This window comes from Phalacrocorax carbo, chromosome 20, assembly GCF_963921805.1.
Source record: "Phalacrocorax carbo chromosome 20, bPhaCar2.1, whole genome shotgun sequence".
NCBI lineage: Eukaryota > Metazoa > Chordata > Aves > Suliformes > Phalacrocoracidae > Phalacrocorax > Phalacrocorax carbo.
In genome coordinates, this window is record NC_087532.1 from 7356807 (window position 1) to 7383185 (window position 26379).

General features: G+C 55.0%; 1 protein-coding gene across 1 annotated transcript; it reads right to left on the reverse strand.

The window, feature by feature from the left end:
• Nucleotides 1–484: 484 nt before the first annotated feature.
• On the reverse strand, nt 485–23691 carry VWA5B1 (von Willebrand factor A domain containing 5B1). The gene is made up of 20 exons (XM_064470141.1): nt 23614–23691; nt 23005–23227; nt 22675–22817; nt 22263–22394; nt 21872–21996; nt 18622–18798; nt 15018–15128; nt 14732–14934; nt 13134–13248; nt 11431–11616; nt 10964–11159; nt 9777–9964; nt 7477–7699; nt 6976–7293; nt 6262–6399; nt 5822–5947; nt 5241–5315; nt 4781–4850; nt 4434–4557; nt 485–4211 (listed from the first exon to the last, which is right to left on the reverse strand). Exons 2-20 carry the CDS (start codon nt 23217–23219, stop codon nt 3447–3449), a joined length of 3630 nt encoding a protein of 1209 aa, XP_064326211.1. The 5' UTR covers nt 23220–23227; nt 23614–23691; the 3' UTR covers nt 485–3446.
• Between the last annotated feature and the right edge of the window lie 2688 nt (nt 23692–26379).

Genomic DNA, 26379 nt, shown 5'->3' on the forward strand with positions numbered 1-26379 from the left:
ACTCCCTCCTCCTGCTTTGGGTTGAAAAACATGACAGCTCCTTTATTAATACCTGTAATAATAACACTAATTAAGGAAGGTGTAGGATGAAGGCAGAAGGACTTTGGCATCCTTCCAATGGCCTGGGTGACTGGGTAAATGCTGAAAGCCCTGATACTAGAGATGGAGATGGCAACAGGATTTCTCTGCTCCTCTCCTCTGCCTCACAGAAGAATTGAAACCGACTCCCCCTGGATTTTAAACCCCCAGATCCATCAGCCTACAAAGCACCGTGCAATTTGGGGTTTGCAAAAACACAGCTCCCCAGAACCAGATGGAAGCTCCTTCCCCTCTGAAACCCAGATCTTAACTCATACACAAGAGTAGGATGGGATTTTTTTTGGCCAGCCCATGCAATGCTCCGGCCAGCTGGGGTGCCCCTGGGAAAGAGGGCAGGCACAGCCCCGGGAAACCCACCCCAAAATAAAGGACTCGCACCAGGCAGTCAAGCAGGCTGTGATTTACTGGGACAACAACACTTCTGCAACAGAGAACACAACTGCACCAAGGCACCCGGCCGGCAAACCCACAGCGCTGCCGGGCATCGCCACGCCGGGACCCCAGAGCCGTGACGCCCAGAGCAGAGAGCGGAGGGACGCTCGTGGTTCCCAGTGCCGGCTTCACCCCCCGCCATCTCCCCTCCAGACACACAGACACAAGACAGAAACCTGCTGCAACATGGCAAGGCTGCTACACACCAAGGGAGGGAGCAAAAGGCAACAGGTTTCGGACGGGATCCATGGGCATTGCAGCCACGCCGAAGGCGACAGCGTGCGATTCCCTCTGTAGGCACTTGATCCGCGGAGCTGCCGCCGGCCAGATCCTGCAGAAAAGCCCACCCTGGGGGCCATCAGGTAGGGCCCAACGCCGCGGGGGCCGGGCAGCGAGCTCAATGCCTCCCCATTCAGCAAAGAGAGAACTGGGAGGCCTGGAGGTGAGGGCAGCCAGGTCCTTGTGCAGGGTGTGGGGTGGTGACGGTGACCCCACGCCTGCCAGGGTCCCAGGTGGCAGGTTTAAGGAGACTCACCCCCTTCGTGTCCCAGCACGGACCATCCTGGAGCATCCTCCGACACCAAGCCAGCCACGGCCGCTGGGCAGAGGCGCCGGCAGCGTGCAGGGCGCAGGTCGGGGCTGGGGAAGCGAAGGCAGCGGTGAGAGCAGTGTCGGCCTCTGAAACAGGGTCACCTGCTTCATTCTCTTTCCTTCCCTGAAAGCCAACGGCATGTAGGAAGCGCTGCACCGATGCCGCGCACTCACCCCTGAATACAGAACAAGGGACCTGTTGGCTCCAGGAGCCCCCAAAGTAGGAGGGATGCTCATTTTGCCGGTGGGCAGCTCCTAGGAGTCAGCCTGGGTCTTTTGGGAGAACTGAGGGACAGAAACCAGCTCACTAGAAGGGCTGAGATGCACATGCCCTGGGAATAAACCCCGCTCTGGTAAAGTCACGGGGACCAGAGAGGGTCATGATGGGCAAGGGAGCTGAAGAAAGGCAGAAAACAAGAGGTAGGTTTTGCTCATGAGCTAAAATACTCCTGATCTCCACCAGCTCTGCTGAGAAAAAAAGCAAAAGATCTCGTGCAAAGCAGATTCCTGCTCACGATACTTTGCCAGGGAATGGAGGGGATGGTTTCCTCCGTGGGAAGGTTTCAGAGAAAAGATGCTTTGTCTAAGGAGGAAATACCCTTTCCCATATTTCCACATTTCCCCAGTGTCCCAGCTCTCTGCAGCTGGACAGTTTTCAGCTCTTACACTCACGTTCCCCTTCTTACCCATCTTTCCTCGTCGGAGGAGCCAAAACCCCTATGCCCATGAATCAACTTCATTTCCTTTAATTTTTGTAAGCCCCCAGACAAAACCAGTCTAAGTCCAACCAGAACTGGAGCCTTTGTCCAGCAGAAATTTAAAGGTAAAGAAATTACTTAAAAAAAAACCAAAACCTGGAACCTGTATTTCCCCTTGGGAAGGCCACTGACTTCTAGTAAAAAGTGAGCTTTTGGTTGAAAAATGTCCACTCCCAGGTTCTCCTCCTTGTCTCTTCCTCTTCTTGCCATCAGCTTCTGGAAGCCACAGTCCTCCCGGTGCCTCCAGTGCCCTCGGTCTGCTATGAATTACGGTGGATAACAAAGCTCCCGGCAATCGCCTGGGTATCGCCAGGCTGTGCTGGAGCCGGCGAAGGGACTTTGCTGCACCGTGGTGAAAGCTGCCCATCACGGAGAACAACTCGGCTGGGCTCCCTTGGTACCCACGACAGGTCTGGGGATGCACGTTGTGTCCGGCCACCTCTTGGCTTTAAGCAGCATGAATGCAAGAAGCCGAGATGGGGAGAGCGATGGGTTGGGGAGGGACCTTCCCCTCTTTTCCCTTCAAGGGAAGGGCTAGGGCAGGTCTGGCCACGGCTCTCAGGACAGATGCTGCAGGGGCCCCAGTGCAAGCCCACCACCTCAGAGGGATCTAGAGGGTCAGGCATCCTTAATAGAGCAAGCCTCCAAGCGGCTGGATTCAAAGGCAGGTCCCTGCTGTTCAGAACCAACTGATCAGCGCACAGGAGGCTCGTGTGGAGAAGGAAGGATTCAGCATTTTGGCAGGGAATAAAATTTCTCCATTATTTTAATGCAGGGGATCTCTGGTGTCAAGTGCTGGTTTCCTTAGCCCATCCCTTCTTTCAGTCCCAGGTGCCCTTGCTCTTCCTGCAAAACCCCGAAGGCACTCCAATGGCTGCAAGGGGTCTCGCAGACCCGCTCTGGGATTGCAGAGGGGCTGAGGGAGCCCAGCACTGCCTGGATGCGATGGGGTTTGGTCCCAACCTCTGGCTGGCCTGGCTTATCGGTGCATTGCTGAATCGAGGCAAGGCAGCATCGTCCCAGCCGTGGCAGCAGGGTTGCTCTTCATATGGCCAATCCCAGCCTCAATTTCCTTTGGTCCATGAGATGAGCATGTTGTCAGATGTTCACCTTTGCCACAAGACATCTGAGATGGCAGAAGCCAGGCAGGAGCCTCGGGAGAGGAGCGACTCAGGGCTGGGGGACAGCAGCGGGGGTTTGGCAGAGATTTGGGGCTGGGAAGAGGCAGCCAAGCAAGGATGGGGCAAGCCGAGCAGGCATCGGGGAGACCTGCTCTGGGAACCAGCAGAAACCAGGGTCAGAAGGAACTGCTGTAGCTGGAGGTGCTGCTCCAGTTAAAAATAAAAAGCATCCTACTGCGGGCAGCTGGTAGGTACCCTTCTGGGGCGAAATACCAACTGCTGAGCACAGGATTTTGCCCACGCTGCTTGCACTTGCAGGGCTTGCTCTAATAAACATGACTGTCCCTGCAGTAGAGGATTTGAGCTCCTTGGCGGTGTTTCCCTGAGGGTGGGTCCCCGCTCCTGCACCCTCAGTAAGCTGCCCAAGCCTCTCTCCTCATCCTCCTTACATGCTGCTTGGGTTGTAGCACAGCAGGTTGAACTCCAGGTTTTCATCCCAGTGCCGGAGCAGGACAAAGAGCTGCTGGGCTGCAGCTTTCACCATGGCCAGGCTGTATCCTGCTGGGAAGTCCTGTTTGCTCAGCCACAGGCTGGCCTTGGCGGCCACCAGCTCCCACTCGATGAAGTAGGAAGCCGAGCTGTGCTCCAGCCAGGCCAGAGCCACCGCCGTGGCCCACAGCATCCCCTCCGGCTCCGTCTGCTGCTGCAATTCAATGTCAAAAAGCAATGCCTGGACCTCGGAGCCGTCCGTCTCTGAGCCCTGGCTGCCGTCGGCCCGCCACTCGGCGGAGGCCGGCGTGCTCTCTGGGGAGGAGAAGCGGCGGATGGTGATGGCCGGCGGAGAGAGTTCCTTCTCAGCTTTCAGGGCTTTGGAGATGCTTTCCACTGCGCTGCCGGAGAAGTGGCGAAGGCGGCCGGTGTCTTCCACGCAGCTGCTGGCTCCCTCCAGCACCGCACCCAGGGCGATGTCTCTGGTGGTGGGACTCTTTCTGTGGGTGCCGTCAGGAACCAGGAGCTGCTGGCCCGAGCCGAGGCTTTTGTGCTCCCCAGAGGGTCTGGCCTTCTTGGTGCTGTAGGAGCTGGAGGGGCTGAGGGCCAGGCGGTGGCAGGCAAAGGGAGATGTCCACTTCAGCTTCTCCATAGGGATGTTGACGGCATCGCAGAAGGCCGAGTTCATGAGAAAGGCACCACAGGCCAGCTGCAGAGACACCTGCACGGAATGGTGGACACACAGAGAAGCTCTGAGATACCAACCACTTCTGGGAAGTTCAGGAAAAAGGCATGCATGGATGGAGCAGCCCTCCGTCTCTGATCAGACCATCGGACACAGCCATCAGAGACAGCAAGAGGCAGGATCTGGGGGGATCCTCCTGCCCTCTGCTCCCTGCAGTGATCATGCAACCCCAGCAAGACCCAGGAACAAGCTGCGCACCAGGGGAAGGTAGTCTATGTTTTCATTGTCGCCCTCGGAGCTGGTTTCACTCATTCTGCTTGGAGATTTACTCATGAACCCTTTGGTGGCTCGAGTCAGCAGCCTGGTTTTACTGAGGGTCAGCCTGCAGGAGGACAAAAAGGTGGCCATAACCTCCGTGCCCCTCCTGATGCCCACCCTCCCCTCTGAAAACCATCCCTCGTCCCCAGACACTGGCATTGTGCTCGGTCCCGGCTCCAGCCTCTAACTGTGGGGTGTCCCTCCTCTCCCCATGCTTGTGTCTGCGTCAGACCCATGGACGTGCAAGACGTCTGCTAAGGGCAGAGGAGGGTTGAGCTGGACCATACCTAGCAGAAAAGAGGCTCTCGATGGATTTTTGGGCTTGTGCAGAGGAAGCAGATGGGCTCTGTAACGGCCCTGGGAAGAAACACAAAGCTCGGGTTAAAATGAGGTGCTACAGGAGAGAGCAAGGGAGCAGAGTCCGTGTGCTGCGATGTGGGTGCCTTGTTCTGCTGCTGAGCCTTTGGCAAATCCATCCTCTCCCCTTTGCCTCATTTTACCTACGTGGATACTGGAATTCCCACACCTCTCAAAAATAAACCCGGGGAAAATCTATATACCAAAGGCCCCATAAGGCTCTGTCCTTTGCACCCTGGATGGAGTCAGATCTTGGGCTCACAGGCCTAATTTTAGGTCATAAGGTTTTATAAAAAACCCCAAAACTCAGCAGAAGTATTTGGTGAAGGGCCCACATCACAGACTCGCTGCACCTGCACCCTGGCAAGTACTGTCAGCTCTTTCCCCTACCTTCGGGGAGACCGCAGCGCTCCCAGCCAGAGGTGGAAGGGGTGCTGCAGGGCGACAGGCTGCCCTCCTCTGCATCTGCAACGGAGGAACCACGTCAGCAGCGCCGCCCCGCCGAGATGGCCACCGCGCCGAGCCGCGGCACGGCCGCTCTCCCTCTCCGCAGCGTTATCAGGTTAATGAGCCTGATCGGGGCGACTTTAATTCAGCTGCAGACCTGACAATGCCAGGCGAGGTCCAAGCCAACTCGTCTTCATTAGCGGTGGATTTGGTGACAAGTAAGTGTCTCACATCCCCTTGCCTCCAATTACACCCGGTTTCATCCCTCATGTTATCTGTGTTACAGCTGCCAATTAACTTCCAAGCATTGTCAGCAGCCACTGCCTGTGACTTGGGAGTTTCGGGATAAATTGCAGCTTCTTCCCCGTTTAAGGAGATGGACTCCAGCCAGACACATGTCTGGTGAGCACCATAGTCAAAGAGGACGGCAGAAGGAAAAAAAGACCAGAGAAGATGTCCCGTCATAGGCTAAACCACTGAGTTCTGTAACATGAGGAAGGGGACAAAACCCCAGGGAATCTTACTCATGCTGTAAAATCCATCATCTCCGTTCTGGCCACAACCTGGCTGGGGACGTCCAGGGGAAAAGCCACGATGCCTTCTGTTTCCCGAGCTCAGGCTCCTCTGGCTGCCTTGCTTGGACGCTGCCCCTTGGCATGAGAGAAGGGAATTGGCAGCGTTAGAGAGGGACTGGCACTGACACAATGGCAACAAAACCCACAGACTGATGAGCTTCATCATCTCTGGGCACCCAGGCCTAAGAGCAGACCTTTTGCCTGGCCGTGGGGAAGAGGTTCTTGCCGCCGAGGGTGGCAGGCGTGCCATTAGGCTGCGCCACAGCCTTGGCTGTATCAGTCTGGTGCTGAATTAAGCCACAGCCTCATAGGATTTCTCTGAGCAAGGTTTCTCAGGTGACACCCTCCCTCCCAGGACGATGCTCCCCCCTCGGCCCGCGCCTTGTTACCCGTGTGGGTGTACTCGACGACAGTGGGCAGGTAGGCGTTTGTGCTCAGGTCCACCGGCATGAACGCCGTGTACTTGCTGATGACGTTGCAGGCCTTGCTGGTGTGGACAGCGTTGACCTGGTACCGCCGCCCAGACCCTGCCACGTGAGAGACACCAGGGTTAGAGTGCTAGAGTCCACGTGGGCTCCATCCACCCCTGGGACCCAGCTCCCAGACCCCGCTCCATGCTTGGGCTCCATGCCCAGCAGGGACTGTATCCCTCTAAACCCCGCCTATTGCTTCTTCTGCTCTTATTTTACATGCACAGACACACTTCACGGAGGAGAAGTTTGACAAGACCCAGAGACGTGTGCAGCCCAGAGGAGTGATGTGTGGCTGCTGTTGGACCCTCTGAGTTTGATGCCACCTCCCAGCTCCAGGTGACTAACTCCTTAAAAATAATCACTGTCACCCAGTGTGTGAAGCCAGGGAGCACAAAGGAGCACGAGCTCGAGCATGTTGATGTGCAGCAAGGCTGCAGATGCAGGAGAAAAGCACAAGGCAGCTGGATTGGGCTGTCATTTGGGAACTATGTGAGACACTTCCTAATACTTCACCACTGCCTGCCCTTGTATTAACTCGAGAGGCTGCTGAAGCTGGTGGAAAGCCCACCCCGAGGCAGGGCAGGGTCTGCCCGCAGCCAGCTTGCAGGCTGGCCGGGAGCTGCACGTTACCGTGCTCGATTTCACACTCCTTCTCGGCAAGCTGCTCAAAGTCCCGGATGACCGACTTGGCTGCCAGGTGGTGGAAGGTCTCGCTCCACAGGTCTGCGTCGCCGTCCGCCTGGCTCTCCCGCTCTTGGAAGAGAGGGCGGATATCAAAGGCAACTTCCCACTGCACGGGCTCGCTGCTCCTTAGCCCCTTCACCACCGCCTTGCAGAGGGTCCTGGGGGAGCGCGGGGAGCCGCAGGCAGTGCTGCAGTCGAAGTCCTGGGGCTCCCAGTCGGAGGAGGTCTCTGTTTCAAACGTGAAGGAAGGATGCTGGGCAGACTCTGCAGAGAGGGGAGAGGCGGATAATTAATCACATCTGTGGGAGCTGAATTCCCCACTGCCACCAAGAAACCATAATTAATACTTCCTAATTTTCACACGGTGGCACAGAACGCGATGCAACGCCACCAAAACCCCGGCATGGACAGGTGAAGCTGGCCGTGCCACCCTCATTTCCCAGTTACCCAGATCCCCGGGGCTCCGGCTGCCCGACGAAGACCTCAGGCTCGCACTGGCATCCAGCGGTCCCAAACCCTTTCCCAGAGCCGCCTGCTGCAGCCCGTCCGGCACTGGCGGGGAGTCGGCGTCGTGGCAGAAGGACATGCAGCCCCGGTGGAGCAGGGAGGGCCGCCGGGCGCCCGCACCGCGGATCCTCGTGGCAGAGACATGCGGGCTGGCTGCAAAGGGCTGAGAGCAGAGCAAACGTTAGGGCTGGAGCCGGCTGCAGCCGATGGCACGGACCTGCTCTGATCCCGTCTGCTCCCTGCCTGATCCCAGCATGAGATACAGTCGTGCCAATGCACGGGTCCCTCTCTGCTCAGCCCCAGCTGGGATCCGTGCCCAGACAGAGCCCTCCATCAGACCTGAAGGGTGACCCCGAGGGACCCTGGCCCCCAGGGCTCCTTCCCCAGACAGGCAGGAGGTGAAATATGAGTTTCATCCCTCCAGACATTTTAATGACTTCACTTGGGAACCAAAGGAAAGAAGAGAGACAGAAAGATCAAGGACCAGTTGCTTAGTAACGAAAGGAGAGAGGCACAGGGGATGGGGAGAAGGGAAATTTTATCTTTTTTTTTTTCACGAGACTGTTTCTGCGCTTTCAGGAGACATGAATCCCCCCTCCAGCATCTCCAGTGCCACATCTCACATGGACGTCCCCCTCCATGGCTAGCAGAGACACTGAGCTCTGGCTCTTTCTATCCCCATCCTGGGGATGTGGGGATGTCCCCCTAAAAATGACAGCCTCTCTATCTTCCTAGCACACACCAGCAAGGGACAGAGGTGGTAAAAAGCAGTGGATCTCAGTGCTGGATGGAAAGATGCTTTCTCTGGGTGGCAGGCAAGAACATGGCCTCCAACACCACCTGATTTTTGATGCTCTATGACACCACCAGCAAAAATGGGAGGCAGGCAGCTCCAGGAGTTACTTACCAAGCTAGGATTGAGATATTTAAAAGCAAGCTGGCCACAGAAGCCCCTGCCAGACCCTTCCCATTCAAAACCTCCTCCTTCTCCTGCCCAAGCTCTCCTCCCAGCCAGAGGAAGCCAGCTGGGAATGGAACCGAGAGTTTAAGCTGCCCATCGCCAGCGCTGACCTTTCCTTCCCAGCACGGCACGCGTGGAGATGAGCTGAGGGCTCGCGTTCACACCCCCAAAAATGTCCAGCCCCAGCAGCCAGACTTGGAACTGGGAGAGCTGCTGGGAGCCCTTGCAGCACAAGGGATAGCAAAAGCAGGCTGCAGTTAAGGCCAGGATGCATGCTGTTAACCATTTACTGCCCTCCAGAAGGGAGTAATTTCTATCCCTGCCTTCACACTGAGCATCCCGTGGGCAGGAGGATGTTCTGTGGAGCTTTGCAATGCAGTCAGGGTCACAGGTACCCCTAAAACCTAGCACTGCTTGCCCTTCGTCAAGCGGTGCTGTTCACCACCCTCGCTGCTGCAGCCGGAGGGTAGAGGTCTCGTTCCTCCCTGTGGAGCACTGGCCCTTCTTCCCCTTCACGTCCTCATCTCACCTCCAGCCCCCCTTCACCCAGCTGATCTCTAACTCGCAGCAGAAGAGAAACAAAAGCCCCAGACATCCCGCTCTGAGTTTCCATGGGAACAAAAGTGATCCTCCCAGCCTTGCAGATGCTGATTTCAGAGCAGAGCATCCTGGCAATGCCGAGGATGGGAGAAAACCATCCCTGCCTTTCCACAGATCAGCCTAAAAAGGTTCCCAAATTTCACCTGCTATCTGCTGCAGGCAGGGGACATAACACTGCTCAGCAGACAGATCATCACACAGGTCCATGTCTCAGCCCGATGCTGCATATGGGCTGTGGTTCCAGCTAGAGCAGCAGGGGATCTGCCTTGAGACTGACTTTCTTTTCCCCCGCAGGGCACAGACATGCCACAGCCATACGGAGAGTTTGCATCGCATGGCCAAACTCGAGGGAAATACGAAGGAAGCAGCAGCCTTGGGTTCAGATGAGCAGCAAGGTGAAGCACAGGCCACTCAGAGGAAAGGGAAAGGCATTTAGCAAAGCAAGCTGGGCTCCCATGGGGAGGCACTGCTATAGGATATCAGGACGGCACTCTGCTCCCTGCTTGACTTGTTTCCTACATGCTTGTGATGTGCTGCAGCACAAAGCACAGGCACGTATATATTTTTATATGTATCAGGACTAGTGTGAGCTGGGCTCTTTCCCTTATGCATCTGAGATTTTTCTGCTGCTGCACGGCGGCCTCCGCCTGCAGAAAAAGCCTCTCGAGGGCTCACGTACCTGGAAATCCACCTGCCAGGGCTCGGGGCTGACCTGCTGCAGGTCTTGCAGGTGGGTTTTCCGAAGGGGGTTTTTCACTAGGGCAGTGCCAGGATCGCTGGCCGTGGGCACCTTCTTGCAAGGCTCGTGGTCGGCGATTTGGGTGGTGCTGTATGCCCGTCTCCTGGAGGAAGCCTTCACGTCCATTCCTGCATGGCGAGAGAGAGGATCGGCTCCGCTCCGGGGTGGGACCAGCCAGCACCATCCACCCGTGGCTCAGGGTGGGCAGCAGGGACCCCAGCCCTGTGCTCCTCCCAGCGCCGAGGGGGCCACGCTCGGCCCTGCCCTGTTTTAAGCGAAGCAACGAAACCACGAAAAGAAATAAGCCTACACTCAAAACTCCTGGGGATGTCAGGAGAGCAGGTTGGGGAGGTTTTGTCTGAGCAGTTTTCAGCCAGAAAAAGCCTGACTGCATTTCCCCAAACGTCCCTGGAGAAGACAAAGGCTTTAGTAATGAAATTTCATTAGCACAGACGTTCTCCTGTCAGAGCAAGAGTAAAATTTCATTTGGAAAGGCATGATTTCTTATTGCTTTTGACAAGGTTGAGGGGATGTGCAGCACAGTTCCTCTCTGAATATAAGGGAAGAACATCCCGTGAGTAACAGAAGCTTCCTTGTCGCATGGAAATGCAACCAGCTCTGGGGTGCAACCAGCCGCTTTGTGCCACACGGGGCTGACACGAGCGCCCAGCCGAACTGTGACGGTGAGGGGTGATGCCCTGGGGACAGGGCTTTGCATCCATTCCCCACCGTCTCCTGACCTCGAACTGCAACATCAGGGCTTGCAGGAACAGTCTAGCTGGGCTATCCATTTGCTCACTCCTCTCCTTCTCCACACACTGGAGGGCAGCTTGGGAAGCTTGTGAAAAATTATGTGGCCAAAACTAGAGCTGCTTTGAAAATCTCCAGGGAAGGCAGTTCTCCAGGGCTTCCCTTGATTTTCTGACAGGTTTGGATAAAACATCCAAACCAAATAGACTCACTCAAACCTCAGGAGATTCATCCCACCTGCAAACCCCTCCAGCTCTTTGCAGAGATACAGCTGAAGGGACTTATTTGTCAGACAAGCAAATTGGCAGAGCAGTGACAGAAGCTTGATTAGAAAGACAGGGGCATCACACCCACGCTGGTACAGAGGAAAATCTGACCGGTGTCCGTGTCTGATTCTCCCCCGGGATCTCTGCCCACCGCCAGGTGATCGGGGGCACGCTCGGCAGGGCAGCAGCCCTCCGAGTCTCTGGAGTGGTTCCAGCTCTCCACACCTCCTCCCTCCTCCTGGGAGTGAAAGAAAACAGAGCTGCCCGACTCCTGGGAGCGCATCATGCTGTAACGTCGCCTCTTGTCCTGGGGGAAAGCAGAGAGAGGGAATAGGTCCTACCACTGCATCCACCAGCCACCTCCCAGCGAGAGGAGCCACTGCGTGTGCACCAGCACCCTGATCCGCTGAGCTCCTATTTCTCCCAATGTCTCACTCACCATGTCCCTTGAGGACAGAGCAGGAAAGCAAGGGACACCTCCTGACCACGCACAGAGCTGAGATGCCCGCTTGTGCACGTGCACACCAACACCCCCTGCTCCCAGGAGAGCCCCACCGCCCCGCGCAGCACGGACTCACAGATCTGGGGTTGGAGATGTACGGGGAGGTGTCGCAGATGATGCCGTAGCCGACCAGGCGGTCACCAGGGAAGAGGCAACGGGTGCTGATGGGGGAAACCAAGACCTCGGTGCTCTCGGGAAAGACCCACTCCACGGACACATCACTCAGGACTGGTGCCATCGCCTTCTTCAGTGACTTGATCATCTGAGGCAGAAAGCAAAGAGGAGCGGTTATGCAGCAAGAGGACGTTGTGTGTGCCACAGTGCACACGCCTTGTGTCGCAGGGGAAGGGGAATATTTCCCCAAACAAATCCCTTTTGTACCCTCTCCTGACTTTAGGTGGGAGCCTGCTCCTTCTTAGACCGCTCTGATTCCCACCCCAGCACCCCCAGCCCCTTGGCACGGTTATACCAAGGGCAGCAGAGCTGGTATTGATAAAGCACAGGGCTGATCTCACACTGCACGTTGCCAGCTCAGAACAAGGTGGGAGCCTGTGGCCAGAGGTATCTTCCTCCGGTGCGTGGCAGCATCCCCTGCTCCCCCCCGGCACCTGGGAAAAGCTGTTGACCTTCACTTGTCCCAGCCCCGGCCCTGCCCCAAGCCCTGACACTCACGCACCGACTGACAGCACTGCTATTTTTGGTACAGGTCCTTGCTGGCACAAGGCACTGCCGGAGATCAGCAATGCTCTGCCAATTACACATGTGGAGAAGACCAATATCCGTGAATATCTCACGGACAAACCTACCAGGGAGCCATCTACAAGAGCTTCCCTGCACACCAGGGGAAGTGAACACCCGATTTAGAGGCAGAACAGCTCAAATGTTCCCTATTGTTCACTGCTTTTTCACAGGCTCAGGAAGACACACCAGGCTGTGTTTTATAAGGCCATTAATTGATGCCTCAGACTGCTGAAGGCACCAAGCTGCACAGCCTGCAAAGCTCTTTATTAATAGCTCTGTAAAAAAAAACCTTCTCCCTTCACTGTCTTTGCTTTTAATTTACATCAGAAATGCTGATGCTGTTCTGTCTTAGAGAGGTTTTTGTGTGCTCCAGGTTCCTGCAGAGGGGTGGACTGCTGAACTCCTTTTGAGATCAGGAACGTAGGAGCCGGCTTTTTAGAGATATTTAGGAGCTAAAGACCCAATTGTCTCTGGGTTTAGTCATCCGGCAGATGACGGGCTAGGCACCGTGTTTTCACCAGGGGACAGAGCCATTCTCACAGCGTATTTGAGGCGCATTGGTTTACGCAGTCTTCACGGGGAGAGTGGAAATGAAGAGGCTCCCTTCTCTGCTTTAAAGTTGGCTTAATAGACAAAGCTATCGTATTCCTCTCCCTCAAACCCTGGGTACTTCTCGCCTGAGCAACGCCAGGGCTGAGCCTGACTTCAAAACTAATTGGCTGCTTTGATGCCGGTTCCTCTGCCCTCGCCGGTGTCTGAGGCAGCGGCTACCTTTGAAGCCAAAGCTGCTGTATCGCGGCTATCGCTTCTCCCCATCCCTGCGCAGAGGGTAAACACACCCTCCCACTCCCTCTGACAGCCGGAGATGAAGATGCTCTTTCATACCCTCCCGCTCGCCCACCTGCTGCCGAGTGGGAGTTGGAAAGGCAGCACCAGGATGGGGAATAAGGCCTGCTAGTGAGCCGTGGCCTCCCCCTCGCTGAACCAGAGCATCGTCAGAGCCTTGCAGGGTGGTCCCCTGGGAGCGGGCAGCCGTACCTTGGGCTGCAGCCTCTCGCCCTCGGCCAGGAACTCGGCGATGCCTCTGGACACGGCAGCCAGCCCCCGAACCAGTCTCCTGCAGGCGTTTGGGCCGATGCCGAAGCTGTAGCACCTGCAAAGGGACAGGGAGCGTCAGGATCCAGGGGACAAGCCATCCCGGCCCCCGGCCCCACGCAGCTCACCCATTCCCTGCAGGCAGAAGACCCCCCTGCCCCCAGCTTTATCCCACTGCTATGCAGTTATCCAGCATGTCAGGAGGAAAATAAACCAGCTCCTCTTTTAGGTGGCTGGCAGGAGGGTCGGGAACTGGCAGCCCCCTCCTCTCAGCAGACCTCAGATCCCTTCCCCAAGGAGCAGCCTTCAGCTGCAACGCTCAGGGACTTCCCAGCAGGACCCGACAGGACCCCAAGCCCTTGCCTCCTCTGCAAACACAAACAAGCTGCTTTGCTGCCGGTGCAGCTCTTTTCCCTGCTGAGCGTCTGTGGTCAATAGCACTAAGGACCCAGTAATTATCTCTGCTCACAATTAAAATAAACGTTTTCTCAAGAAAAGAGGAACCAGCCAGGCGAGGCTGCTCCCCTGACTCCCAGCTCAATGAGTCAGGATTTGGTTTTGGCTGAAGGCTGCAAACCCTGAGCTGAGCTGGAGCCTGGGCAGGGCGGGCAGGAGCGAGCAGTGCCTGATGGGGATGGATGCGGTAGGAAGCCAGGAGGGATGGGGATGGGTGGGATATGGCAGAGAGCTGAGGCAAACTGCATCTGCACGAGGGGCTTTTCTCTTAGAGGTTTTTAATCCCCAGTTGGCTGCAAATCTTAGGTCATCCTCACACCCTCTTAAATAAGGCTCTGATCTTTTGAGACAGAGGCCACACACACGACTCGGCGCTGTGCTGGGCACTGCCTTCCAGGGTCGCCTGAGACCACGCTCTAACTCTGATTGCATTTAGCCCACGACCATGCCTCGATAAGAGTGAGGGAGGGGTTGCTCTCTACAGATGGGAAGCAGTTAGACCTCCATATAGTAAAAAAATGACAGAGCATCTTCCCTGATAAGCCCCGAAGGCTGAGGGGTGGAAGAGGAATAAGGTTTTCTTACATTTTGTTGTATGTTTCGTGCCCCTGAGAGAGGCAGAGGAGAAAGCAGACCAGCCTGCCATCAGGGCTGGGGAACCAGGCTGGGAGCTCAATGCACAAATTAGCTGCTTTTTACATTGCTCTCTTTCAGCATATTCAATTCTGAGCAGCCCCATCCTGGAAGCAGCTGGGGCCAGACCCAGATGTGCTTTAAAAAAATAAAAAAAAACCCGGCAAGGAAGATTATTCGTGTGTCAATCTCTCCTAGCAGGAAGCATCAGACGAGAGCCTGTGAAGTTGTCAGCCCAATTATCCTGCTTTTGATTGTTTAAAAAGCATCTGAACTTCTGGGATCTGTTCCAAACCCTTTGAGGTTCTCCCATGGCTCATACCAGCAATCTCTCCTGCCTCTCTCTCTGAAGCAGGGACGTTTGTGAGATGGAGCCATGTTCAAGGAGAAGCACGTCCTCCACCCTGCCGGGCTTTCGGCCCCACAGCGGCGAGCCCCGCTGCCCTCCGTACCTGGTGGAGCAGGAATGGTTTCGCAACAGCTCCAGGACCTTCCCCGTGTTGCTGATGGCCCCATCCGTCAGCAGGAAGAGCAGTCGGGGATGGCCCCTGTGGATGGGCTGCCGAATGACCCACTTCAAAGGTGATAAGATGTTGGTGCCACCCATATCGGCCCGGATCCGCTTGATGCTCTCGCAGGCGATGGCCAGGCTCTCCTGCCCAAAGGAGCAGCAGAATCATCAGCCGCTGCACCAGCACCCTCCGAGCACCAAGGAAACGCGACTCCCCCTTCACGCACCTCGCAGTAAGGCCGGCTGGCAGGAAAAAGGGTCTTGAAGGTGGATCCAAACCCAATGACGTTGAAGAGACATGCTGGCATCAGGCTCTTGAGAATGACCACCAGGGCATCCTGGGAGGGTGGAAAGCAAGCAGACATCAGGCACCCCGGGTCTCTTCCTGGCTGCCCCAGCTTCACCAGTAAAAGCCCTGCCCAGATCCTACCGTGCCATCACACCTTACTCCCACCTGCCTTTGTCTGCATGCATTTGATAATAAAAACGCCGTTTCTTTCACCTGCGTTGCATGTGAAACCACTGCATATTACTTTGCTCTTTCCAAAGTCCCTTAATGACATTTGGGTCCCAAAGCAGTGAGGAAAATGGGGAGCCTTCACAAGAAAAAAAAAAAAAAAAGAAAAAAAAGAAAAAAAAGGAGCTGAACAAATTTTTCTGTTTGTTTTTAACTGATTAAATTTGTGCTTGCAATACGGTACTGCAGCACGGAGCTAGTGGGTGAGAAGCAGAGTGTGAAATTGAGAAGTGCGACACGCAATGCATTTCAATGTCCAAACTTGCAGAAAATAAACAAACAGCTTAAAGTTACACAAAAGGAAAAGCCTCCCCCATCCCCAATTCTCTTGTATTCATCGCTGGCATCCATTAAAATAACTGGGAGAGACAGTTTTAAGCTATTTTCTTTACCAGAGGTGGTTATCTAACTTGTCTATTCCTGGTCTTTACATAAGGGAAGAGCAATTTAAATTGTCTCAGACATGTGATGGCCATGGACAACTCCAGGACGGAGCTTGTGTTAGCAGAAACTGGGCAAGAGCTGCCCAAGGAGCTCCTGAGCTTGCAGGGGCAGCAGGAGCAATTAGCGTGGCAGGAGAGGGAGCCCAATTTAAAGCAAAGTGCTGGCAGTGTTCAGGAGCAGCTTGGTTCTTTCTGTTTATATGCTGATAAAGGCAGACTCCTTCCAGTCTGCCTAGGGCAGCAGAAACCCTAGAGTCAGCCCCAAGAGAAGAGCTGCCAAGGTCAAAACGAGCAAGAACAGCCTTCTTGCTTTGTCATATGCAGCAGCAAAGACCGAGTAACCGCAGAGGGTGGGTGCTGGATCTGCAAGCAGAGAAACCCCCGCTGGGAAGAGCCACAGGGAGCTGGTGGCAGGTCAGCCTGGTTCCTGACCCCTGTAAGACTCAGCAGCAAGGCAGAATCAGCAAAATAATGTACAAGAACGGGGCTGCTCTTTAACAGGCTCCAGAGGACTTTTAAACCAAGCTGTTATCTCAAACCTACAAGAATATATTTATACCACTGCTTCCCAGATGGCTCCTGGGATGCTGGCTCTTCCAAATCTCAAACTGACATCCCATCTCAGAACTAATTACAAGAAAAAAAAAAACAGATTTCCAAATATTTTTTCCAAAGTGGGCAACCGATGCCTGCTTTCTGTTTCAGCAAGCAGAAAGATTTATTGCTTCTTGTGGTAAATATTGATCTTGATCCTGTTGCACTCAATATCTATATGGCAGCTCAATAAGAAGAGATGTTTGCCTCCAAAGAAGGCAATTCCCCAGTATTAGTCTAGTTTTGCCAGCGAGCCCGCCCGGTGCAGGCACTGTCATGGGCCTGGCTCTTCTCCCCGGCTGCATCAGGATGGGAAAGGAACCAGCTGCAGGAAATTTAAACCCCTGAACTTTCCACCCCAGCCACTTTGGCTGAGTGCCCTCCTGCTCGGCAGCGAACCGCATCCTCCCGGCTGCACGCGGCCAGCCCGCACCGGACCATCCCCTCCCCGCTTGCCTCCCTGCCAGCACCGCCGCTCTGCAGCTCAGCTTTCCCCGCTGCGCACGGCCAAGCCCTGCCACGCCGCTCACCCAGCAAGCTGGGGACGATGCAAATGTCTCCATCATGTGTAACCCACCCAAAGCCACTAAGAACAGCCCCTGCCACGAGGTCCCTGATATTTGCAAGTCATGAACAAGGAAGAGGGACTCAAAAGAGAGACAGTGGTTTTCTCCCATGAGGTATCACTCTGGAATCTCTGATATCTCCCCAAAATATTTTTCCAGAAGGGGGACAGCCTTTTCCCTGTTTTTACAGCCCTTCTGCGGATGGGAGTCCCAGTTCAGGACCTCTCGGAGAAGGGCTCTGTCCCTACAGGGTCCCCATCCCCATGGGACAAGCCAGCCTCCACGGAAGCTGCAGAGACCGCGACACCCACACCCGGCCATGCTGCAAGTCAGAAAGCAAAAATCTGGCCTGGGGCAGAGATGCCTCCTGATTCCCAGGCTCCGAAACGTGCTGAGGGAAGGGGGTACCACCTCTGAGGCATCCTGGCCCCTTTGGTGGATGCAGGGACAGGGGACAGGCTCCCTGTCCCAGGGGATGTGTTGCAGCCATCCTCTGGCTCCCCGGCATCCAGATCCGTGCTGCCGGAGGTGGCTGTCCTCTGACAGTTCCCATGGAAACCGGAGACAGATGGGGAAGGAGATGGGCTTAGAAGATGCTCCCTGCTGCTCGCCCTGGGTGGTGGGTCCTGCAGAAAGGGGTGCAGCCATGCCCAGGGCAGCGTTTGTGTCCAAATCTGGGTGTGAGCAGGACACCTGGGGACACATCAGCTCCGTGAATCTCTCTGACATCCAAATGCAATCGAACCCCTCAGATGAAGCCTGCCTCTGCTGTTCCCTCGCTGTCCTCAACAAAGATGCACAGGGCAGCACAGACCCGTGCCCCCTGCTCAGGAGGATGCGATATTCATCCTTACCTGGCCCCAAAAATCAAGACAGAAACTTTCTAAAAGAGCTTTTGCCAGAGACGGCAGCTTCTCACTGAGACCTGCCAGCTGGCAGGTGTCGGACACCAACCTGGCCTCAAAAGCACATTAGGTAGGGGTAGGGATAATTAAATAGTTACCGGAGTGATTTCCCCTTTGATGACAGAGTGGTCCCCAGCGGGCTCAGGGCAGGAACCTCTCCAGATCCTTCTGGCCGTAGCAAAAAGCCCAGCTCTCATGGGGCAACGTGCAGCTGGGTGGGAGTCATACCTGACAGGGGAACCTCAGACCTACACAATATCATGACATGGCCTTTCTACAGCTCCTTTTTTATCTGGGGGTCTCAGCACACCTCTCATAATCCTCCACCGGACTGCAGGCATTCATCTGTGTTTGAAAAAGGGATGCATCATGTTCAAACAACTTCTCTGGGTGCACCGAGGCGCCCGTCAGCAAAACGTCTCCTCATGCATGGTCAGCACGTCACCCTGAAGCATCCCTTGGAGCTCCCTGGAGGTTTCCCACCTAGGCAGCAATTGCCCCAAGCCCTCCTGGAGACAGGGAGAACTGGAGGAGGGATGGAGAAGATGAGCAAGCCAGCAAGGAGGGGGAAAGAAAAACCTTTGCATTTGATGCGCTGATAGGAAGAAGAGGAAGAGGAACGGAATGGGGAGACTCAGCTTTGCTGCAGGTACCTAACGAGCCACATGGTCGAGATGACTAAAGCTACAGCATATAATTACCCCCCATCCCCTCATAATGAACACTCATCAGCACTCAACAACCCCCACTGCTCTCTAATATTCATTCCTCGCTGGCACACAGGCACTTCCCCTCCTGCGTGGTACCTTGACGCGATTGATGTTCACGCCGCTCATGCTTCTGCTGCGGTCTATGAGGAAGATAAACTCTCCTTGGGCTTTCTGGAGGTCTGGCTGGATGGTCCTCAAGTCAGGGCAGAAGTTGAGCATGATGACGGGGTGGTGAGGGATGTCCTTGTTCAGCCGCTTCCTGATGATTTCCATCTGCAGGAAAGAAGGAGAGAGCTCGAGAGGTTGATTTTTCTGCCCCTTTGCACTTTGAAGGGGAATCAGAGGAGGGCTGTGAGCCCAAAGATGTAAGTGCGTGGCCTTCTGTGGGCAGGGAGCGGCTTGTCCTGGCCTCGGTGGTGACAACGCCTGAGCTCAGGCTGCGCCGCAGGTTTTTATGTCTGTACCCCTGCAGAGCCGCTCCGTGGGTGAGCAGGATTCCCGTCTCCTCCCGGCCACGGTCACGCTTTGCCCGGGAGACAAAGGCTGGCGGAAAGCCTAAACCAGGGACCCCCTGCACGTGTGGGTGAGCGCCTGGTGAAGAAATGAAAAGATCTGGCCCCTTGCAAAACTGATTCTCCAAACACTTCCTCAGATCCCTCCTGAAAACAGGGTTCATTAGCGCAGTTCAGCATCACACGGAGGCACTCTGGAGGTTTTGTTCATGGTCACTCAATAATGAAGTGTGAGATACAGCCCTCAGCAAGCTGTATTCACAGCTTTGATTCATTCCTGCAGCCCCTGGATTGCTGTTTCTTCTTCCCATTTCCTTTATCATTTTTCTTTGTATGGATTGAAACGCTTTGGAAAGCCGAACTGGTCGCTCAGGACACCGTTCGATAGGAACCCGCATGATCTATGTCTCTCTACTGCACATAGCTCTAATGGCTCTCTGCACTTTGCCTCATTTTATTTCAAGTATCAATCTTCATTAAAAACGTGATAAAATTAAACTGGAAAAACCCCCCTTGATGGGTTCATAATCTACTGTTGTGCGTATATAAAGCAGCCCTGGGTTCATGGTCACGGCCGCAGTGAATCAGCGCACATCGCTGCTTTCGAGGGAGCTCCGGGACCCCACATCAGCACGGCCCACGGTCTTTCATCCCTGGGTCCGCAGTGCGGAAACATCCACCGCAATAAGCAGCTCAGTCCTTGAGGGCTTTGTTTGCCTTTTTTTTTCCCCCCTCTTTCAAAGGCTGCTGTTTCTTGCTGGTTTCACCAGGAGAAAACCAGACCCCAAATAACCGGGCTTGTTTTCTCCAGCCGTGACTCATATTCCTAGATCTACGAGCTAACGACCAACCTAAACCCAAGACTCCCTGCGGATCGACACATACATGCGGGCTTCGCTTTCGGCTGCGCTGCCCGAGTGCTGCCCCTCTAACTCCTGGGAAAAGACGGTTCCCATTCACAGGGGCAAGTACCTCGCTGTCACCCCAGCTCTCGCTCATCCTCCTGCATTCCACTCGTGCGCTTTGGAGTATAAATTAATCAGTCACGGGAAACTGGAAGGGCTTTTTTTCACCCCCATTTTCCTCTAGCCATATGACATTATTTTGTTTAACACCCTTCCCGGCACGATGCGTGCCACATTTCAGACTAGAGGGACCCTTGCTGTCCCTCTGCCTGATGACCGAATCGTGGCCCCGGATCACGCAGGGATTTTTTGTCTTGGATCCCCAACAGCACTCCCTGGGATGCTCTTGGGGATCCAAGACATAAAATCCCTGCATGATCAGGATGAGCCCATAACCCGGATTTCCCACTGACTTCAGAGTGAATTTTCCAGGCAAGCCTTCAGCAAACAGCCTTGGAGCTGCTGCTACAGGTCAGCTGGAAAAGCAAGCGTCTCATCCGCACCGTCTCTCTCTTCTCCCCACCTCCCCTCCGTTCCCCTGCACCCGTTATCCAATTACAGTAAACTAATCAGACCTTGTCGACTGAGAGTTGATTCCAGCGTGCATTCATCCCCACCACCCTGCTAGCTGATGAGCATCCGAGGTTTTTGCATAACAAACCAAGGGGGTGAGAATTAGTTATCATTTACTGCTGAAATTTCTGGGCTAATTCATTTAAGCTGAGAGGTGCCCAGTGTCACGCTCTGAGCAGCAGCAATTCTAGCCCATAATCTACCCCAGATATTCAAGGCATTTTCTCTGCTTCTTGCCCTTCTCTGTGCAGTTGCTTCCCAGTCCTCCTAGGGCAAAGAGGTGGGTTTCCTGCAGAGAAATGGCTCTGGAATGATCCCCCTCCCAGATAATTTGACATGCTAAAGACACAGAAATAATTAGAGAGCCATCTGAGCCGTAGCGTGGGAGTTTCATTTCGTTCCACCTGCCGCACGCTGAACACAATTAAGGGAGACGCCTGCCACGTGAGCAAGCGCAGCCCTGATCCCAGCACCGCACCGCAAGAGAAAGCGAAGGGCGAAAGGAAAGACAAGAGGGTTGATGTGCCTCCGGTGAAAGGAGGAATCACGGCAGCACAGGGAGGCACCTTCGCAGCAGGTTCAGGATGTCTGCCAAGCGGGGGCTCAGGCTCAGACACGTGGAGAATGAGTTTTAGGGGAAATGAGCATCCCCGGTCGCAAACGAGAACATCTGTGCATGTAAAACAGGGAGCTGACACAGTAAGCTCGGGGCTGTGGTTACACAAGTGCACCGTGTGCCTTAGGGGAAGACGCCCACCCTGGAAATTCAGAGGGTTCTGACCAGTCCACCGTTCTTCACCGATCCCAGACACACTGATGTGGCAGCTCAGAAGTGCGAGGCTGTCACTCATTGCTTCAGAATTGCTGAAAGATGAGGCACAAATCCCAGAGCAGATATTTTTCTATTTGCTGATCAGCAGAACAAAGAGAAGTTTCTCCTACCTTGTCTTCAGTTCAGCTCATTATTCCAAGTAAAATCACTTATTTCTCTCTGACAGCTATCCAGAAACGGTAAACATTTACTGAGCAATTAAAAGAATATTTTATTCTATGTCATTGCAATAATTATAATACCCTTAATGCTATAACAATGTACCTATCCAATTATGCTATGCTAGACTAGTACTAATTATACACACAATAACCATCTTGGAGCTTCTTCCACACTCAGTTTATCAGAAGCACTGCAGAATTTTCCCCTCTTCCTCCGCGTGAGCCCCTCTCCGAGGGAGGATGCTGCAGAGCTTATTGGGCCAGTGTAATATCTGGTACCGCAGGCAAGCAAGCAATCATTTACTTGCACAGCTCCAGTCCCAAGGAAAGCCTCAGCTAACACCTGCAGCTTTTGCTTCTCACCTTTTTCTCAGCACTGGGGTCCTTCTTAGTGCCTTTAATGAAATCATTCTTCCCCTTCAGGTGTCGTTCATACTCTGCAGGTGTCATATCACCTTCTTCCATTAAGATGTGAGGCATGTGGGGCTCTGGAAATGCAGAGAATCGGGTGAAGAACAGCCTTAGCTAAACTTCAGCTTGGCAAGAGATGCAGACACTCTCCGCTGTGAAGACAGAGCAACATCTCAGAGCTTGGGCAGCATGAGCAACCTTCAGAAGGGCCGGGATTATCTCCTAGCAAGCCTAACCCCTGACAATACTTGCAGAACCAGAGCTAATCCAGCGCTCTCCAGCACTAGGGAGGAAGGCCCCAGGAAGGGACAAGATCAACAGAGAAGAAGCAGAGCCCACCTACCACTTGGATGGATCAAGATCTCCACGGGTCTGTCAAAGGTGTGTTTGTTGGCCAGCGTGATCACGATGCTCTTGGCGGAGTGAGCGGAGGGGTCGGCGTCTGCTCGGATCTCGTGCGTGGGGCTCTCAACGCCTACCCAGGGAAACCAAGGTGTGATTAGGGACCACAGGGAAGACCAGGGAGAAGAGACAGCAAGATGGCAGAGGATGGGAACCAAGCGGGCTATGAGATGCTTCGGCCCTATCAACACCCCATGTTAACACCAGCACTGTACTGGTAAATCCACACCAGCATAGTTAACTTGCCAAAACAGATGCCACACTGCAGGGGCAGAGAAGGATGAAGAGTGTGGACATTGCCCTAGGAGGTGATAAACCAGCCTGGTGCATCAGGATGGCCCCAGCACTCCTACCTGCCAGCAAGCACGGCCCCCGGATCTCCAGGTGGAAGCTGAACTCGTACTCGAAGGGGTTGGTGGCCTCACTCTCCAGCAGCTGAGCCAGGCAGAACCTGCTCCCTTGCTCCAGGCTCCCTGATCCACAGTAGCGCTTGTCCCTGCCGGTGAGATGAACCCCAGTCAACTGTGGATGTGTTATATCCCCCAGGAACTGCAGATCTGCTGGAGGGCAAGCCTGCAGCAGCTCTCCAGCCTCCGGCAGCAACAGCAGGCTTCTGCTCTGCCAGTCCTGCACCCCCCCCCCAGATCGGTCCCAGACAGATCCCATGCCCTGGTTTTTCGTACATTCGGAGCTGGTGGCTGGAAAAGCTGCCGGCATTCTCCAGGCTGGGCTGGGGGACCCTGGGGACACACACAGCTGGCAGAAGGACCCTCACGGCCCCACTGGGCAGCGTCTGCAGCTCAGAGGAAGTGCTGATGAAGATGGAGACACTTTCCAGAGGGGGAATCATGCCCAGGTTAGCCACAAAAACAATCCTCTCCAAGTCCTCATCCATCATAATCCTTCCTGCACAAAGAGGGGACCACACGAGGGAGACACGGTGTCACAACTGTGGAAAATGCCCCTCCCCAGGCTTCCCACGACCACCTCAGCTCTGGATCAAATGCCCATACCAGCCCTCACTGCACACATCAGTATTTCTCAAAACACCCCTCACCCCAGCCATCTACACCACTCCTTCAGCTGTCCAGAAGCACAGTGCTTTCCAAAACAGATAAGATTGCCACTTTTGGCAGACACTGAAAGGACACAAGCACAAACCCCAAGGCTCAGCCTTTCAAAAGGAGCCCTCTCCATGCCTTGGCATATGACAGCCACCCCCTGACACCTCCCCATTCCTCCTTCCCTGCTTTCCTTCCCCACGTGCAGTAAAACACCCCTGATGCCCTCACCGCGTCCATCGCGAGCTCTTCCATCAGGGAGGTTGCAGCCGTCAAAATACGTGTCATCTATTTTGGCTTTGTCTTTGATCTGCACCGTCACGGCACGCCGGGACACGGCCGCCTCAAACCCGACGACGGAGGTGCACTCATCCAAGGGGTAGACAAAGAGACCTGCCAGCCAGAAGGTTTTTTAGCAACACCAAGCACTTGCCCAGAGGCACCAGCGAGGATCGCAGGGGCCAGCTCCCTCTTGGCACTTCCACGCATGCTCCTGGGATTTTGCACACTTCAAAAATTGTAGCCCTGGACCACTGAGGGTACAATCGAGGACACAATACCCTTGGCTACTCTTCCTGCAAGGATCTAAAGGTTTAAGGCATGCACAGAAACCCAGCACCGCGATATCCCTGGCCCTAAAGCTCCTGTAGTGCACTGGGAGCTTCACCCCTTGACACTTGCCTTCAAAAGCCTGGGCTTCTGGGTTGCAGTAGGTGAGCAAGGCTGTCATCCCGAAGGCATAGCCACTGACACACGATGTCACCTCTGACGCGGAGAGGGGGAGCGGGGAGCGGGTCGTCCGGTTAATCAGCCCTGGCATCTTCCCGGCCGGCCGTTGGCGACAGTGGGGTCACCCACAGGGAGCTGGAGAGAGGGGGAAGGGCGAGAATGAATGAGGAACCCCGAGTGCCCAGAACACTTGCATGCCCCCAGCTCCTCATTTTGGCTGCTGCAGCCTTGAGGACAGAAAGGTGACTGACCTGGGACAGGACAAGCCCTGGGCTTGACGGCTGCACTGGTGGGGATGGAGACAAGACCCTGGTGGGAAGACGCAAGGCAAACGCTTGCCCCAGATCCGCGCCGGCGCAAGGGAGGAGGTTCGGGTTAAACCTGCCTGGCTGGGGACAGAGATCGACACTGCAGTGGTGGATCACCCATCTCACCAGCTCCCGCACCCACTTGAGTCTGGGCAGAATGGGTTAACGTCTTTTTTTTTGGCTCTCCTGCTTCTCATTTCTCCAGGATAAGACTATGTCCTTGAGAGTTTTCCTGTAGCCTGCAGGAAGGAAGAGCAGGCAGGCAGAGCCAGGCACCCTCCCTGCCCTCCCATGCCCTCGCCCACCCGGAGGCAGGCAGTCCTGGCTGCATTTCGGGGTGGTGGCATGGCTCTGCTGCCCCCCATCTCCAGATCCCTTCTGCAAAGGCTGACTCATCCCTCTGCTTTGCTTAGCGGAGGCATTCAGATGCAAAGTGGCTACTTCTGCCAATTACATTTCAACTCCTTTCCCCCAGCAGGTTTTCTTCTGTTCCAGTTCATCTCCTCCAAGACCAAGGGTTCCAAAGGAGACCTTTCAGGTAGCTCTCGGGCCACATCCATCTCCCCTGGGGCATCAGGAGAAGTTGCTAGGCAGCAGTTCTCCCTGGCTGGCTCTGCAATGCTTTATGCAATGATTTACAAGGCCCAGAAGGAGCCAGCAGCAGTGAAATACATCAGTTTCTCATATCCTAGCAGTCCTATGTTATTAAAACCACCTTTATATGCAAATGCCATGGAAGATGTGAATGACAGAAATCAAGGCCATGAGCTCGCTGAGCATTTGGGCAGGAAAATGGCACTAAGGGAGGAAAAAGGGAGAGCAAGGGAAAGCAAGCAGGGCTGGCCGGGATAGGAGAGAGCAGCCAGAGCACCCGAGCAAATAGAACAGCAGAGGAGAAGATGGAGGGCAGTAATGAAGGCAGCATCTCAAGGCATACTCTGATTCCCAGCCAACAACCTCAGCCATTTGTGATTTAATCCTCCTCTCCTTCCACCGCAAAGGCTGCTCACGCCAGGAGCTGCCCACGGGGATCGGGGGATGCAGCCAAGGGGATGCAGCCCCGCACAGTCAGGAGATGCAGGAGCGTGTCCAGCTCTGCTGCGCCGGCACAGGAGTCCTCTGTGAGCCCGGGGGAGGCTGTCACACACTGCGATGCTCCAAGCCACGCTAACAGGACTTGTAAAGTCAGACGCTGGCAAGAGTTCACCTGCTACAGGGTGAGATAATGAAGGTCGTTTCGCTGCTGAGATGTGGCAGAGGCCATCAAGATATTGGGAAGTGATTAAATGCCAGGTGGGGGAAGAAGGAGGGAGGATTATTTTGCCTTAGGGAAGAAAGCAAGCAAGAAATAACAAGTGGAAGATGCTCTCTACCAGGTAGGCGCAACGGGAATTCATTATGGGATTGCCAGAGAGGTGAACTGAGGCACCAGGAGCGTGACTTCAGCCTGGCAGCTCTCTCGGCTGTGCTGATTTATGGCAGAGCCATGGTTGAGATCCAAGCCCCCCACCTCCCCTGTGCAGAGGCTTGGGACATGCCTCCCGTGGGAGCTGCTCTGCCAGCAGGGATTTCTGCATCACCCAGAAACGTTAAGGGACCCTTGGCAGGACACAGACCCCCACGCCATGTCCTGTATAAAGCACGCCAGGAGTGTTGCGCCTCTCCTGCAGCTCCCACACGGCTCAGAGGAGCCCTGCACCAGCCCTGCCTGCTACACCAGCTGCAAAAAATGCCCCGCAAACACAGGGAAGGCTCAGAGGGCTCTTCCCAGCTGCCTTCCCCCGGGGAAAGGCCCTTGGGACAGGGCTGGGAGGCAGCAGGCTGCTGCCAGCCACAGCCCAGGGGCTGTTCTGCACAGATCGTGTCGCCACCGCCATCAAGTGACTGCAGCGTGGAAAGGGGAGAGAGCAGGGAAGCTGGCGTGGGGGAGAGCGTGGGAGGGCTGGAGCCTCTCTCCTGT

Excerpts from the sequence above, each read along its gene's own strand:
- VWA5B1 (XM_064470141.1), bottom strand. The coding sequence starts at position 23,219 with ATGATGGATGAGGACTTGGAGAGGATTGTTTTTGTGGCTAACCTGGGC. Across the intron at positions 11,160-11,430 it reads ACATCTCCAACCCCAGATCT|GACAAGAGGCGACGTTACAG; the intron begins GTGAGTCCGTGC and ends GCTTTCCCCCAG. Across the intron at positions 6,400-6,975 it reads GGAGTGTGAAATCGAGCACG|GGTCTGGGCGGCGGTACCAG; the intron begins GTAACGTGCAGC and ends CTCACGTGGCAG.